The 14775-nt window shown below is 49.6% G+C and overlaps 1 protein-coding gene across 20 annotated transcripts in view; it reads right to left on the bottom strand.

Moving 5' to 3' along the window:
* Window positions 1-13611, bottom strand: part of LOC147352452 (bridge-like lipid transfer protein family member 2) — a 33579-nt gene extending 19968 nt beyond the window's left edge. For 11 of the 20 annotated variants that reach the window (XR_015148165.1, XR_015148167.1, XR_015148168.1 and 8 more), the window contains exons 1-23: window positions 13036-13187; window positions 12063-12186; window positions 11493-11542; window positions 11051-11195; window positions 10753-10871; window positions 10457-10517; window positions 10083-10272; window positions 8986-9109; window positions 8699-8823; window positions 8392-8459; window positions 8139-8305; window positions 7341-7459; window positions 7069-7232; window positions 6652-6910; window positions 5909-6114; window positions 3600-4692; window positions 2977-3168; window positions 2638-2840; window positions 2372-2490; window positions 2044-2264; window positions 895-1085; window positions 675-774; window positions 339-541 (exon numbers count right to left, since the gene is read on the bottom strand). Coding sequence is in view for 12 of the 20 variants with exons in the window: in XM_086360025.1 (XP_086216151.1) it covers window positions 339-541; window positions 675-774; window positions 895-1085; window positions 2044-2264; window positions 2372-2490; window positions 2638-2840; window positions 2977-3168; window positions 3600-4692; window positions 5909-6114; window positions 6652-6910; window positions 7069-7232; window positions 7341-7459; window positions 8139-8305; window positions 8392-8459; window positions 8699-8823; window positions 8986-9109; window positions 10083-10272; window positions 10457-10517; window positions 10753-10871; window positions 11051-11195; window positions 11493-11542; window positions 12063-12186; window positions 13036-13103 (4311 nt within the window). In the remaining 8 variants the exon portion in view is untranslated. Of the gene's footprint in view, window positions 1-338; window positions 542-674; window positions 775-894; window positions 1086-2043; window positions 2265-2371; window positions 2491-2637; window positions 2841-2976; window positions 3169-3599; window positions 4693-5908; window positions 6115-6651; window positions 6911-7068; window positions 7233-7340; window positions 7460-8138; window positions 8306-8391; window positions 8460-8698; window positions 8824-8985; window positions 9110-10082; window positions 10273-10456; window positions 10518-10752; window positions 10872-11050; window positions 11196-11492; window positions 11543-12062; window positions 12187-12465; window positions 12884-13035; window positions 13188-13434 lie in introns of those variants that run through there. The other 9 variants (XR_015148171.1, XM_086360027.1, XM_086360037.1 and 6 more) reach the window with 7 other exon arrangements.
* Window positions 13612-14775: the final 1164 nt, after the last annotated feature.

Here is a 14775-nt window from a genome sequence, read left to right as displayed (position 1 = left end):
TGGGGATTATAAAGATGGGGCCTTTAGGAGGTAATTAGGTTTAGATGGGGTCCTAACCAGGGTTGGGCCCTCATGACAGGATTAGTGTCATCACAAGAAGAGCCATCAGAGAGCTTCCTTCTTTTCCTGGCTGGTGAGGTCACAGTGAGAAGGCAGCCATCAGCAAGCCAGGAAGACAGCCCCCACCAGAACCTGACCACGCTGCCCAGCCTCCAGCAGTGAGACAAATTTCTGCTGTTTAAGCCCCTTTGCTTACAGTATTCTGTTATGGCAGCCTGAGCAGACTTAGACAGCTACTGATACAAGCAAGGCAGTAGAGTGAATGTGTCAGGTGGTACCTCCTCAGCTGTGCGACTGCTGTGCCGTTGGTAGGTAAGGGAGGACAGGCTCAGTAGGTGGGTCTTTGTTACCAAGGGATCAAGGCAGTGGTCAGCATTCTCTTCAGCGGGCGAAGCCATCAGGTGGACAGTCGCCTGGCTTAGGTCACTAACCATCTGGGTCACACTCCAGTCAGAGATGAGGCGCCGCATCACTGTGCCCGCTGAGGAGAGGAGGCACACAGGGCCCATGCAAGCCAGCACAGAAGGCCAGTGTGGGGCACAGAGAGAGGCGGGGGGCACTGAGGAGCAGGACGGGGGACAGGCGCGGAGAGACAAGGGAGCCTCTGGTCTCACCTTGAGGTATCAGCCGCTGAGTTCCCCGAGTGAAGACGTGGCCCTGACTGCACTCAATCTGGATGCCACGCTGCTGGGCGAATGAGGCCCAGTAATGCACCTGGCAACAAGAGAACATAACACTGAACCGAGGACAGCGCCAGGGAGGTGACTCACCCAGTGAGGGAAAACAAGAAAACTAGAGAAGTGGACAGCTGTCAGCAGCGCCATCAGAGCTGACCTGCAGCTGGGGAAAGAGCGCGGTATAGGAAAGTTGCTTGTAGTGCTGGCCGAGTTTCTTCTTGCTGGGTTTCAGGTTGTTGAAGAGCTTTCCCCTACAAATAGGCCTTGTGACACTAGTCCAAGTTGCCCAGAAGTTCTGCATCCAGCGCAGGGTGCTACTATACAGCAGAATCCGGGGCTGGGATATCGCTGCAAAAGAAATGATAGACATTTCCCAGCTGTGGTTAAAACTCAGATGAAAGGACTACCCTGGTGGTCCAGTGCTAAGACTCTGTGCTCCCAATGCAGGGGGCCTGGGTTCAACCTCTGGTCGGGGAACTAGAGCGCATATGCAGCAACTAACAGCTTGCATGCCACAGGCCTCAACTAAAAAATTTCACAGGCCATAATGAGGATTCTGCGTGCCAACTTAGACCTGGCACAGCCAAATAAATTAAAAAAAAAAAAAAATGCAGATGAAGCTAAATCTTTTCCTAGCTTCAGGGTTTTGCTTTTTTTTAAAAATTCACTTGTTGAAGGGCTTCCCAGGTGGCACTAGTAGTAAAGAACCTGACTGCCGATGCAGTTAACTCGAGATGTGGGTTCAATCCCTGCGTCGAGAAGAGCCCCTGGAGAAGGAAATGGGAACCCACCCCAGTATTCTTGCCTGGGAAATTCCATGGACAGAGGAGCCGGGCAGGCTGTAGTTCTTGGGGTGGCAAAGAGCTGGACACGACTGAGCACACCACACACTGCTAAAGCAATAGCTCCCGGTACTTTCTTTCTTTTTTTCATTTTGGCTGTGCTGGGCCTTCAGCAGCACAGGGGCTTCACTGCCCCAGCATATGGGATCTTAGTTCCCTAGTTACAGATCAAACCCATGTCCCCTGCATTGGAAGGCAGATTGACAACCACTGTACCACCAGGAAGGCCCCCAAGCTTCAGATTTCAGAGGTTTAACAACCCCAATGGCACTCAAGCCTCACACTCTCTCCTTTCAAAGACCCAAGAACTCTACTTCTACCAACCCTCTTCCAAAAAGGATCCTAACCCCAAAGCTCCCTTGCTCTTTTCTGATCCCCTCTCCAGAGGGTCAAGATGAAGCCCTCAGTGTCTAAGCTCATCCTCCCAAGCCCTTTCTCCCCATTGCCCCAGACCCAAGCCTCACTTCCACTGTGCCGAGTCAGATCCATCTTGATGGAGAGATTGAGGTTCTCAGAGCGAAAGGCCCGGTAGGAGTCATGGAACTGGCCCAAGGGCACCTCAGGCAGGAACTCTGGGGCCCGCAAAGTGACACCATGGTGATCGTGGGGGTTCCCGTGACACAGCCACTGCAGGTCCAGGGTCATGCAGAGGTCAGGCAGGTGAAGGAAGCAGCAGTCGTCATACCTGGCTCACAACACAGCCCTGGTCACCAGCGGCCCCTCGGCTCTCCCCATCTCCCCCAACCCTGAGTCCCACACACCGTCTGAGGCTCCATCTGTTACTTCACTCACTTAGAGGCTGTTCTCACGTTGATATCCAAGTCACCCTTGAACACAAACTGACCGGGTTTCCAGTGAAAAGACAGGTGGTTCCATTCCCAGTGCATATTTTCAGTTGTGTTGTATGGATCCTGTAACCACCCCAAAAACTTGGTGAGATATAACTAAGCGTTATCACCTCCTCCTCCCAAATCAGTGCTTTTCTCTCTTCCCCCATATGCTGTACAAGCCCCAGCCCTACCATCCTCAGAAGAAAACAGTTCCTCTGGACCCCTCACCTCAGTGGCCAGCTGGTGCAGGTTGGCCTGTTCAATGTCCATGTGCCAGTCCCCGTGGAACAGAAGACGGCTCTTGTCCCACCAGGGCAGGGGTGGACTGGGGTCAGCTGAGGGCTTGGTCAAGAGGTCCACACACTGGCCAATCAGTGTCCATGCTGGATCCCAGCACGGGCCCCATACCACGGTGTACTGGAAGATTTCCGCTGGGGCAGAGGAGCACAGGACGCAGCCTGTTATACACTTTCACCCCTCTCTTTGGCCTTTACTCCAGAAGGGCCTCAGCTCATCTCCCACCCATCACCACCATCTCAGTCAAATCATCTGCCCTCCCCTACTCACAGTGGAAATCATGATAGAACTTGAGTGGAGGCATGTTCCTCTCGATGGCCACATTGCCCCAAGGAAGCCCCAGCGGCAGGATCTGGCGCCGCCGAGAGCAGGGCTGACCGCTCTGCTCAGTGCCCACCAGTCGACCCATCAGCCGCCAGTCACGGATCTCAAACAAGTACCGGGGATAGTCTCTTATCCGCACTGTCAACACAGGGAGGACACACAGTGGCTACCCAGGAAACTGAGCACTTGCAGGCCCTGCTTCCCCCTGCCACTATTTTTACATCTATTTCACAAAGTCAACTGAGAGAATAAGAGCTGGCAGTTGGCAGCAAAGCCAAAAAAAGGGCACGGAGACCTTGAACAGAGAGTGAGGGGGATAACACTGAGATCCAAGAGCCACACCAACCCTGAAGATGACTGTGTTAGCTGTGCCCCTGTGTTCAGCCAAGCAGTTTCAGGGTGAAATTCAGGAACAGGGAAAAGGAAGAGGAGTCCACCCATCCCACTCCACCCACGCCCAAAACAGCCGCATTTCCCAATATAACTGAGCTCCTCTGTAATTGCTCAAAGAGCTCCCTGGAGCTCCAAGGGCAAACCCTGGGCTCTGCAAACAAAGAAGTGTTACTTACCCAGAAATGTCTTGACGCTGCACTTGAGCATCCTACACCACTGAATGACAAGATCTATTCCCTCAGCAGGGAAAGGGCTGCCTGGATCAAGCTCTCGAACCTGCTCTAGCACACGCTCAGGACCGTGGAAGGAGGCATCTGCCAGAGCCACCAGTTCTAGCCCTGCCAGGCTCCAAGTGAGCAGTGCCCGGCGCATGGGCGTGTTGCCATAGAGACGACGGGAGCGCTGGATGTAGATTTCGATGTTTTTATGTTCCAAAGAGGCATACAGCTCCTCGATTTTGCGGGCAGGCAGTAACTCCCCGTGCTGCTTCCGCAGGGCGGCCACTTTGGCATCCAGCAACTGCAGCCTTTTGGCACTCTCCTTACTTTCATCCTTCATCAGCTCGTAGTTATCACGAAGTTTCACCTCAAAAATGTCATCCAGGAAAACCCATGAGAAGTGCTGGACCTTCAGGAGTATATCAGGTGGGAGCGGGGCAGAGCTGGGAGAAGCCTGAGAGCGAGACCCTCCATGCAGGCCCTTCAGCCACTTCTGAACTCCCACGGCCTCGTCCAGAGTCCGAGAGAAATCATACTGATAAGGAAACTCCACGGAGACTGAACCCAGGGAGAGGAGCCACACGCGGTTCCGGAGCGTCTGCAGCCCAGGGAAGGGGTTCCGGTGAAGGATCATTTCCTCCAGCTCGGGGAGCAGGTGCACCTCCACCTCCTTGAAGCTGAAGATGCTGTTGCCATCGAAGCCCGCAGCCAGCTCTGGGCAGTAAGCCTGCAGTGAACCCCCGTGCCGGCTCAGGGACACACTCTCGGCAGCCAGGGTAATGAACTTGTCCTCAGCTACAAAAGCTGTCAGCTTGGCTGTGCTCACCTCCAGCGTCAGGTTTAGCAGCCGCTTTGGCGGGGAGGACTCTGGGGGACAGCCTTCTGGCTCAGAGAGGGTCGCTGCAGTCTCTAGCTCAACAAGGGGAACAGTCTCAGGGAAAAGAGTGGTTCTTAGTAGGTCTCGGCACTGCAGGGTGGCCAGCACATGCTGGTACAAGTACATGTGATCTGGGGGGCTCCAGAGTAAGGTCAGCCCTGAGCCACACTGAACCTTTACAGAACAAGAGGAAAGGATTGATCGATTACCACATCGTAGAACATGAGAGATGCAGAAACTACTATATACACGCACAAGAACTGTCTCTACTCAGAAGTCTTTCCTGAGCAACCACATTAATTACCCCCTTGCTTTGCTCCTCTTTGCACTAGTATGCTGAGCTAACAGTTCCTACTTATACTTACAAGCACTTACTCTTTTTTTAAGTTCTCCTCAACCGGATTCTAAATTGTCTGAGAGTAGAAACCATTTAATTCTCTGGTATCTACCAGAGAATATCCAGTGTACAGATGTACTCGATAAGTCATTTGGCTTTTATGTTTCTGCTCATGATTTACCTTTCCACAACAACCACCTTCTGTATAATAACTACTGCAAGAATCAACTGGAAAATGTTTCATGCGCTGATTGTACCTTGACTTAATTCTTAAAAAGTACTGGTCACAAGTTCATATAGCAACTGACTTATGGGAAAGTATGCCTCAAAGAAGGGATTAGAGGAACTCTGTTAGCCTGAAAAACAAAGTCAATTGTCCATAGTTAAGCAGACAGAGAAAATTTAAATTCCAAGACCAAAAAATTCCTCTGAGTTCCAATCTCTGTAAAGGAAACTCTTCAGTTTCCAAAGGAAGTTGAAGTCCGATGAACAGGGAAATATCTCACTCTCCTCCCAAGAGGACCCCATGTCCAACTGAAATGATACCCTGAGAAGAAAGGTACTGGGAAGCCTCTCAAAGCTTTCCAGTGCCTCCATCTTCAGATCTCTTCCAGCCCGTTGATGAGCTGAGTGCTTCAGTAAAATGCCACCAGGCATGACCTTTAAGAGCCCTTTATTTATATATATATCCATATATCAGATATATGCACTGAAATCTTTACAGTTGAAATTATATGTCTGATATCTGCTTCAAAATAATCCCATAGTAGAAGGCAGGCACGACTGCTCAGAGTTTAACTAAATGAGGTTGGTCCTAAGTTGGTAATTATTGAGGCCAAGTATGGTTGCATGAAAGTTCATATATTCTCTGGTTTTATATGTATTTTAAGTTCCATATTAAAAGATAAAAATGTACAACACAAGCCAGGAAAAAAGACCAACCACTAGGCGTTACGTTTCTCACAGGTGAGTTTCACAACGTGACTCAAGACTGGAAAATGCTCTAAGCCAGGGAAAAACCAATCTGACCCCACCTTGCCATAGAAACATTACCTCTAGAGAGCGGATGCTGCTGTGATAGGTGACGGAGAGCATGGAGAAGCTGAGCACTGGAGTGGGGATGTCAGGAGCCTTACAACAGGGCTGCATCTTCTCTGTGACTGACTTCACCAGCGCAAGCACAAGTCCTTGAACACCCATAGTGGAGGTCTCAGCACTTCCCAGGACAGTCAGTGTGTCCAGCCGGATCTCAGAAGCACCTAACATCCAGAAACCATGTCAGGGTTGGTGCTTGGCTCTCAAACGCCAACGTCAGTCCTCACTCTCCTTCCTTCCTTATTCCCTTCACTCTGGTTATCCTTAATCCCCACACTTTCCTAACCTAATTCCTCATGTTTTAGGGAAGTTTTTCCTTTCCCATTTTAACCTAACTACAGCTGGCAGGGCCAAAGAAGTACCCAAACTCCCACCAATTCCCCAGAGATACATCAGTTTCTCTCTAGAACTAAATACACAAAGAAACAGAAAACTAACTGCATCTCCTTCTCCTGATCAGATATCAAAGCTGTTTTTTCTTATACACTTTGCTCTCTGTAAGCCCTTAAGAAATATCAAGAAGCCCAACAGTTACACAAGACCTTTTAACATTTCCTGCCTCTGACTTAGAAAATTTTCAAATAACTGATTTTATTACGTGAGGAGCAGCAGCGTAATCTGCTTAGGTTACAAACTACCCACTTCAGTATAGCATACTGTATACTATACTGTGTAAACTACCCACTTCCTGTCCCACTTACCAACCAGGGCAGAAAGGGTGAACAAGTTCATGTCCTCCACCTTCAAGTCCACCTTCCACAGTAACGACACAGATTCCTCAAATGAGGATTCCCTAGAGACAGCTGACTTCCCAGACTGTGGACCCATCAAGGAGAAGATCCGAGACAGACACTGAGCACAGGTATCTGATGCCTCCACCTGCAGTCCTCGGATGGTACAGTCAAGAAAGAGGGTATCTGACTGAGTGCTGGACAGGCCCAGAGGCTGGTTATAGCTACCCTAGAAAAGAAACAACAGGACTTCATCAGAAGCATGCCGACACACAGTTCTGTCATGCACAGGTGCACCATCTGCTGCCAAAAGAGGTGCTCAGTGCTCTAGAGCGTGGCAGGATGAGCAAACTCTACAGGCTACTGTTCACCAAAGTCCCCACCTACCTGTAGTGTGAAGGAGTCCAGGACAAGCGCCTCACCCCAAACATGCATATTGGGTGGGTGGGGTGCTCTCTGAATATGGGAGTCACTGCCCACCCGCCAGCAGAGGTGGTCCACAGTTAGGACGCCCCGTTGATGGATACTCTGTGGTCTCAAGTGCTGGTAATCTAAACACAGAAGGTGGGAGAGAGGACTTCTTTGGAGCCACAGTGGCCATCAACTGGGCCCAGCTCCACTAATGAACAAATTGTTCCTTTTCCATCGCAGAGCCTTACCCAGAGAGATGGAATTGAATCCCAAGGCAAAGGGCGGTGTATCTCCCAACTGAATGGAAACATTGACGTTGGAGATGGAGGTGCTAAAGATGATAGGTGCCAGGATTTGAGGAAAGGCTCTGTACGGGGACAAGACTTCATTGTCTGACAAGGAAAGAACTGCAACTTCCTATCATGTTACAGATTTCAGAAGCTCTCAAAAGGCAGGGTGAGTTTTGTTGTGATTCTTAGGAAAGGATGCAACTAGAAAAAGATTGAACTCATCAGCTTCCTCCTACTCCCAGTGATAATCCATAGAGACTTATGAGGTTGAACCAGATGAAATTGCTATTTTCATGTATCAAATAGTATATATCAAATATGATGAATATCAGTATATCTTATGATTCAACTTAATACCACCAAGTAGCATCACTTACAAACCACTGACCTCTATGGGACACAGTGCAAGTACTACACACACAGACAGGGCACTCATGACATGGCAGGCACCTTATAATCCAAGGCAGATGAGATATCGATTATCTAAGTTCAGTTCAAGAAATGTTCATTTTATATAATAAGGAACTGTGCTGGGCACCGAGGACATAAAAACAAAGAATTCTGTCATTCATTCTACTGCCAGAGTCTCATCTAACAGAAAATATAAAGCATGTTTGCTGTTAAGACTGGGCTGTTGAAACTGAGATTTAAAAAAGATCAAACAACTAAATATATATTTAACACAAGATGCCACTCTAGACCAAAAAATCTAAGAATCCACCTGATAAGATAGTGGCCGAAAAAGATTACACTGACCTGTCCTTCCTTTGCTTAAGAACAGATGAACTAGACTCCTGGGTTTCCAGCGCTAGCATGTGTAGCCAGTGAGAGAACTCCTGGTGCCGGTAATGAATGATACAAGTGTTCAGAACCAGGGAGGCTGAGAGGTCAATGGTGGTCACCTGGAAACGAGCACACCGGAACTGCGGGTTCAGGTTTTATTTTACATGCTCACGACTCAATGACGTATGGGGAGAGCAGAAAAAGGGATGATTCTTGGTCAACAGACCTGCACGTTAGCCTTGAGGGAGTTGAGGCAGACAATGCGCTGGCGGCTCTGGGACAGCAACAACCCATCTGTAAGGGCAAAGGGCAGATGAGAGGAGGACACGGAGAGGGTGAGAGGAAAGACTAGGAGAGGGTCAGGGGCAGGCGAGGAGATGAGAGAATGTCACCAATACTCGTTAGTTTCAGTACATTCCCAACTCCCCCTCCTCTGCATCACTGATATTGAGTTAAGAAGACCAAGTAAGGCATTGGGGAAGTGTGTGACTGGTCCTCCCGTTCTCTCTCAATACCCGACCCCACCCATGAACCTTTCAGAAGGAGTTCGGTGCTCATCTGTGCCACATCAGAATTCGCCGTGAAGCTTCGCAGGGGCAGCTGGTCCTCATCACGGTGGTACAGGAAATGCAGCAGCTTCAATGTCCAATTCAGGTGCCTGGACCAGAGACAGAGTCTGGCTTAGAAATACGTGGGATGCTAGTCTTACTCCCTTTCCCCCTTCACACAAGCTCAGTGCAGCTACTGGGCTGGTTATGGAGACCCCAGCACACAGCTCCATTTATCACTCTCCACACTTGTGTGTCAGGAGAGACCTCACCTCTTTTGACTATTCATGGACAACACCACACTTGTGATCTCCATCTTCACTTTGACCTGGTCCGGCAGCTGCTGAAGAAGGTATAGGCCAGGCAGAGTTGGCTCAGCCAAGTCTTCTGTCAGCTCTGAAAACACCAATAAATAATACAAAAGCCATCAACTCTTAACACTCAAGTCTCTCAATATGCCAATCCCTCTTCAGCCAAATGTTCCCACATAAAGTAGGCTAGGCAAACGTCCAAACTTAGGCAATAAGGCCAAGATCCCAGGGATCCAGGCACCTACTGTACTTCCTTCTCCAGGGTCTAAAAAACAGTCTGGAGGACTTCCCTGGTGGCGCAATGGATAAGAATCTGCCTGCCAATGCAGGGGACACAGGTTCAACCCCTGGTCCAAGAAGATCCCACATGCCACAGAGCAACTAAGCCTCACGCCACAACTATTGATCCCATACTCTAGAGCCTGCGAGCCACAACTGATAAGCCTGTGGGACACAACAACTGAAGCCCAAGTGCCTAGAGCCTGTGCTCAAGAACAAGAAAAGCCACCGCAATGAGCAGCCTGTGCGCTGTAACAAGAGAATAGACCCAGCTCTCTGCAACCAGATAGCTGGCATGCAGCAACAAAGACCCAGTGTGGATAAAAACAAAACAAATAAACGTAATAGTGTGTACATGTCAAAATAAATAACTAAAAATAGTATGGAGAGCAAGTTATTATAATGAAAAGAATACGGACTTTTGGGCCAAATAATACAAACCCCGTTTTTATTACTGACTACCCATGTGATCTCAGTCAAGTTACCTAATCTTCCTAGGCACTTTAGTTTCCTCATTTGTGAAATGCTGAGGATTTAGTAGGGGAACGTGTACAAAACACAAAGTTCAGGCCTCATTTATGATAATTACTCACTAAATGTTCTTTCACGTACCACGAGCAAATGCCTTCTTTCCTCTAGCTATCCTCAAAGGCCAGGATTAAAGGCCATGGCAAATAACAAATCACACCTAAATGGGTGGTGAGACCACTACTTTTTTTTTCTACTTCCAAAAGAATGCCCAACAGGGAAGCTAAGAAGCTCACTGACTGGGACTTTACCTGAACCGGGAAGAGGCTTGGGGGCCAGGCCTGTGCCCTGGCGCAGCAGCTGACTGTGAAAGAGGCCCTCATGCAGTTCGGCATGGAGTGTCCACACATCCACCGTGATCGCCTTCAGCTGCCCGCTGCTGATGCCCACCTCGAGACACAGCTTTAGGGCAAGTGAGAGCTCTGCTAGACAGGTGTCCTCCTACAGGGAAGATAAGCCTCTAAGGTATGACTGTGTCAGGAGCTTGCAGTCAAAATGCTGTGGTCTGGAACACATCCCTGAGGGAACCCCATAGCGCACATAATCTAGAGTGCAAGCCCTGAGCGCCTTCGTATTTTATGCCCAGAAGAAAAACAAGGCATCTGAACAACTGTGACATACTCACCAACTGGCCGCTCTTTAGAACTTTGCTGTTGATCTGACTTAGGCTCACCTCACACTTCAGCCTGGAAAGGAAAAATAAAAAGACCACCTGGCCCCTTTCCTCATCATTTACCTTCAATCAAGCTTTGTTGGCTGGAAGGCACGAGGCAAGCAGAAGTGCTTAATCTTACTCTCTCCTCAAATTACACAGAATGAGAGAACTTGACACCTTGATAAGAAAGCCCTGATATCCACCCAGCCTGAAACAACTATAAGGCAACAACAGGGTTACCGAACCTTCTTCTGCCCTGTGCTTACCTCTTCCCATCACTATCCAAAAGAAAACTGCTTTCTCTGATCTGAATATGCCACAAGGACTCAGAAGTAGCCACCTTGAGGACCATGATGTTTATAGAATCTACATGAATGGAGAACAGCTGGAAGGAAGATGCAAAGATGAGTGATAAGTAATATCAAGGCAATGTCGTGCCTTTCCAATGGAAAAATAATGAGGCACCTCTTAGCATTATGCCTTAAGTACATTAGAAAAAGCCACCCGTAACTCCAAAACCAGCCATTCCTACTTCAGTCCACGGAAGTGGGAAAGTAGCCTCACCTGGCAGATTTTCAGTAAGGATGGGCTGAAGGCCAGCTCCTTTTGGTGCGCCCCAGTACTCTGGGAAAACGGGGCAAACAGGCTAGAAACCTTCTGTAGGTCAGTTCTGATACGTACTTCTCCAAAGCACAAGGCCACATAGTGTCTGTACAGGAGAGAAATCTCACTGCCACCAGGTCCAAACCCCTTCCATACCAGTCTTTTCCCCTCCCTCATACTCATTTTCCCATCCTCCCTAAAAACAGCTCAAATCATGGAAGACAGTCTCAGAGTACTTATCAATATCTGTCTCACAAAACAACAGCTTCCAGGCTAACCCAGAGACACCATCAAGAACCTGCTTCCCTCCTTGGGCTGTGGGGCCTCTGTAAATGAATCTCAATATGCAAACCACAATCCCAAAACATTCCCCAAGAGGAGAGTGAAGAGATAGAGTACTCACGGCAGATCATGGCTAAGGAGTTTGCTGGAAATCCACAGGCTATCGATTTCCTAAAACAGTGTGAGAGGAAGCTTTGTACACTGGCTGTTAGGTAAGCCCAGAGCAGTTTGACAGGACAAGAAAGGTTATAAGAGGAGGAAGTACGAGAGCCCTTCCACTATTCTCCATTCCATTTCCCCCAGCCTTTCTCCTCCGCACTATATCTTGTTCCTCTCAGTGACATTGGTTAGACTTTAATATTTCTCTCTCATGGATTTTTGCCATTTCCCCTTTTATATTAGAATGGTAATCTTCGTTATCTTTGGTCTCTGTGTTACTTCTGTATTTTTGTTCTGTACTTTACTTCCCTATTTTTTTACATGCCCTGGAAACCCTGTGCCTCAAAAGCATTTTTAAAAGAACTTGCATCAGTTCCAGTATTCTCAAATAGGCTCTAAAATCATCTTGGCAAAGGGGTGGCAAGGCTGGGTTAACTAGGAAAGCCACCAGGATTTTTTAAAAAGGAAATTAGAAGTTGAAATTCAGCTAGATCAACCCACATACATTCCCCAGGAGTTTCCCAGGACTCACCACTGTTTGCTGGTGCTGCTGAAACTTAAGACTGACATTCTGAATCCAAAAAAAGGAGCCAATCTTTAGTTCCGCCTGCAGCTTCTGCTGACACCACTTGGTGGCCAACCGGACCACAAGCCACCTGCAGAAAAATCCTTTTGAGTTCATAAGACCCTCTCCCAAAGGGTGGCCACCCTCACCCCCTGCAGGTCTTAGAAAGCCTGGCAAAGGATCATGAACTGGAGGTGGATCTTCTGGGGCAATACTCCTGTCTCCCAAAACACCACTCTGCCATATACATTCAGCCACGCTGATCAAGACCCTAGCCCGAGTGTCCCCTCCACCCAAATGAAATCAGACGAACTAAGCACCGCCGTTTAAGTTGGAAACAAAGAAAGCAATCTCTCAAATCCTTAGGAACCTCAGAGGTAGAGAGAAGAGGTCCCAACAGGAGCTGAAGTCCAGGCATCCATGTCAGGTGTGCCATCACACAACCCCCTAAAGGTCTCCTTCTCCGCCCTCCAGACAGGTGTCTGAGAGAAGGCAGTGTGGGGTCACATCCGGCCGGCTCCAGTGCCGCTCTCCCTGGGCAGCCAGACCTGTTCCGGCTCTCCAGGGCGAGGCTGCAGGTGCCCTTCGCACTCGGGGAAGGGGACATTCACGGGCATGCGGACGGGGAAAGAAAAACCACTATGCCGGGCCCCCTCCTCATTCACACCCCTATTCACCACCCAATCTCAGCATCTTCTCAGGCCTCGGCCGCTTGCTCAATCTCCCGGTTCTCCCGGTTCCCTCCAGCTAGCTCCACTCTTACGCCCCCGCGCGACCCCTCCCCTCGTCGCGCGCCTCCTCCCCGGCCCCTCCCCCTCCGCCGCCCGCGCAACTCCCCCAACCCCCTCCCGCGCGCCTCTTTCCAGCGCGCCCCCTCCTCAGTCTCTCTTCCTTCCCTTCCCACCCCCTCCGCCACCCGTCGTGGCCGGGATCCCCTCACCGGACTAGGAAGAGGGCGCTGAGCCCTAACAAAAGCAAGGCCAACAGCGCGGAGAAGAACAGGGGCATTCCGGCCCCGGCCCGGCCTGGCTCCGGCCCCCGCCCTGCCGGGGCACCACCCCCTCCCGGCGCCCGCCCCGCCAGCTCCGAGCTGCGCCGCCGCGGGCCGACCAGCAGCACGCGCAGGGAGAACGCTGGGCGAGGAAGCGTTGGCGCGCCTGCGCCCCGCCCCCCGCAGCCCGCCAGCCAGCCAGCCAGCCGTCTCCCTGCCCTGCCCCGCCCGACGCCCGCGATCCAGCGGGGCCGACTGGCTGCTTGCGCGAAGTGAAGGCGTGGCTCCAAAAGGAGAGCGCAGGGTAGCGGCCTACGACTGACATACAAGCCCCGCCCCCGGGCGCACCGTTCTGAACCCGGAAAAGCGGAGCCGGGGGTTTGCCACCGGCCCGCGGCCCTCCTCGCTGGCTGGCAGTGGCCTTCGCTGGGTAGTTTCGGCCGCAGAGAGTTCCACTTTCAAAGCAGTTTCCCGGAGTAGTTTGTAGTCTGCTTGGCTACTTAGGGCTCGGACTGAGGCTACCGCGGAAGTTACACTTCCGAGTCACACAAACTAGTTATCTTAACTCATTCTTGTCTGAACATCAGTAAGGAGGAAACCAAGAAGTAATTAAAAGGCGTCAAAAATCCCACCTCATTCCATCCACAAAGGAATGAGTTGCACCATTCTGGACTCTTCACTGCAGTTTTCAGTTACTACTGAGAATAGCACCATTTAGGCACTGGGCTAGGAGGGGTATATTACTGAAGTAGAGAATATTGTTCTTGCACTTCAGCAACAATTTACATGGGGAGCAAGCATAATTACATGAAATAGATAATTCAGAGTCAACTTTATTTTGCCTGTTTCCTTCTCTGTAAAATGAAGGCACTGGACAGTTTCTGTCCAACACTAGTACAGTGATGTCAACACAAGCTTAAATTTAGCTTTAGCTTCTTTGACATACTCATTTCAAAATAAGTACTTCATATCCCTTTGTTCTGACATCCTAACTTCCTAAACATCTTCCAGGCTTTCTCTTGGAGAATTTTTTCACTCCTACAGATAAAGCACCATTTCAGCTTTCACCTAGGTTACCCAGAGTTGATTTTACCCCTCCAACTGGTTTCCTTTCACATCTAGTCAGATCTAGTCAGTCCTCTTATCGGTCATTTCACATCTCCCCAAGGCTCCGGCACTTTTTTTTTTTTTCTAAGTTCATACTTATCTCCAGTGCTAAAGGTCCTCCATCCACCTTGTAACCTGCAGCCCCAAGGTATAATCTTTCTTTCCTGACTTTCAGGAAGGGCCCAACAACTGAGTAAAAACACTGACCAAGCCACGGAGAAGTGGTTACAACACAACTCCCTGCTGCTGCTGCTACTGGAGTGGGGTGCCATCACCCTCTCCTCAACTCCCTACTCTTACATTATGAAGAGTTACTCTTTACTCAACTGTTTCCTATCACTTCCTTTCTCCCCAGACTGTTACCACTCTACTCCCAACCATCTCAGTAGCATGAAATGTTGATATTGTCTTTTTGGAGAGATTTCAAGCAAGCAATGCAACTAAAATGGAGAAAGAGGAGAGAAGGCAGAGATGGAGTTCCTCAAGTAGTTCCTGGCCTCAGCTTACTGAGACAAGTCCTTGTAAGAGATCAATCCTTTTATTATTATGGGCTACGTCTGGCACAGACCTGATATCCCCAAA

Source organism: Bos grunniens, chromosome 19 (assembly GCF_055505025.1).
Source record: "Bos grunniens cultivar Pamir isolate PY7600 chromosome 19, Bosgru_T2T1.0, whole genome shotgun sequence".
NCBI classification, from domain to species: domain Eukaryota; kingdom Metazoa; phylum Chordata; class Mammalia; order Artiodactyla; family Bovidae; genus Bos; species Bos grunniens.
The sequence above is the reverse complement of the archived record's forward strand: the minus strand, read 5'-3'. Positions and strand labels throughout refer to the sequence as shown.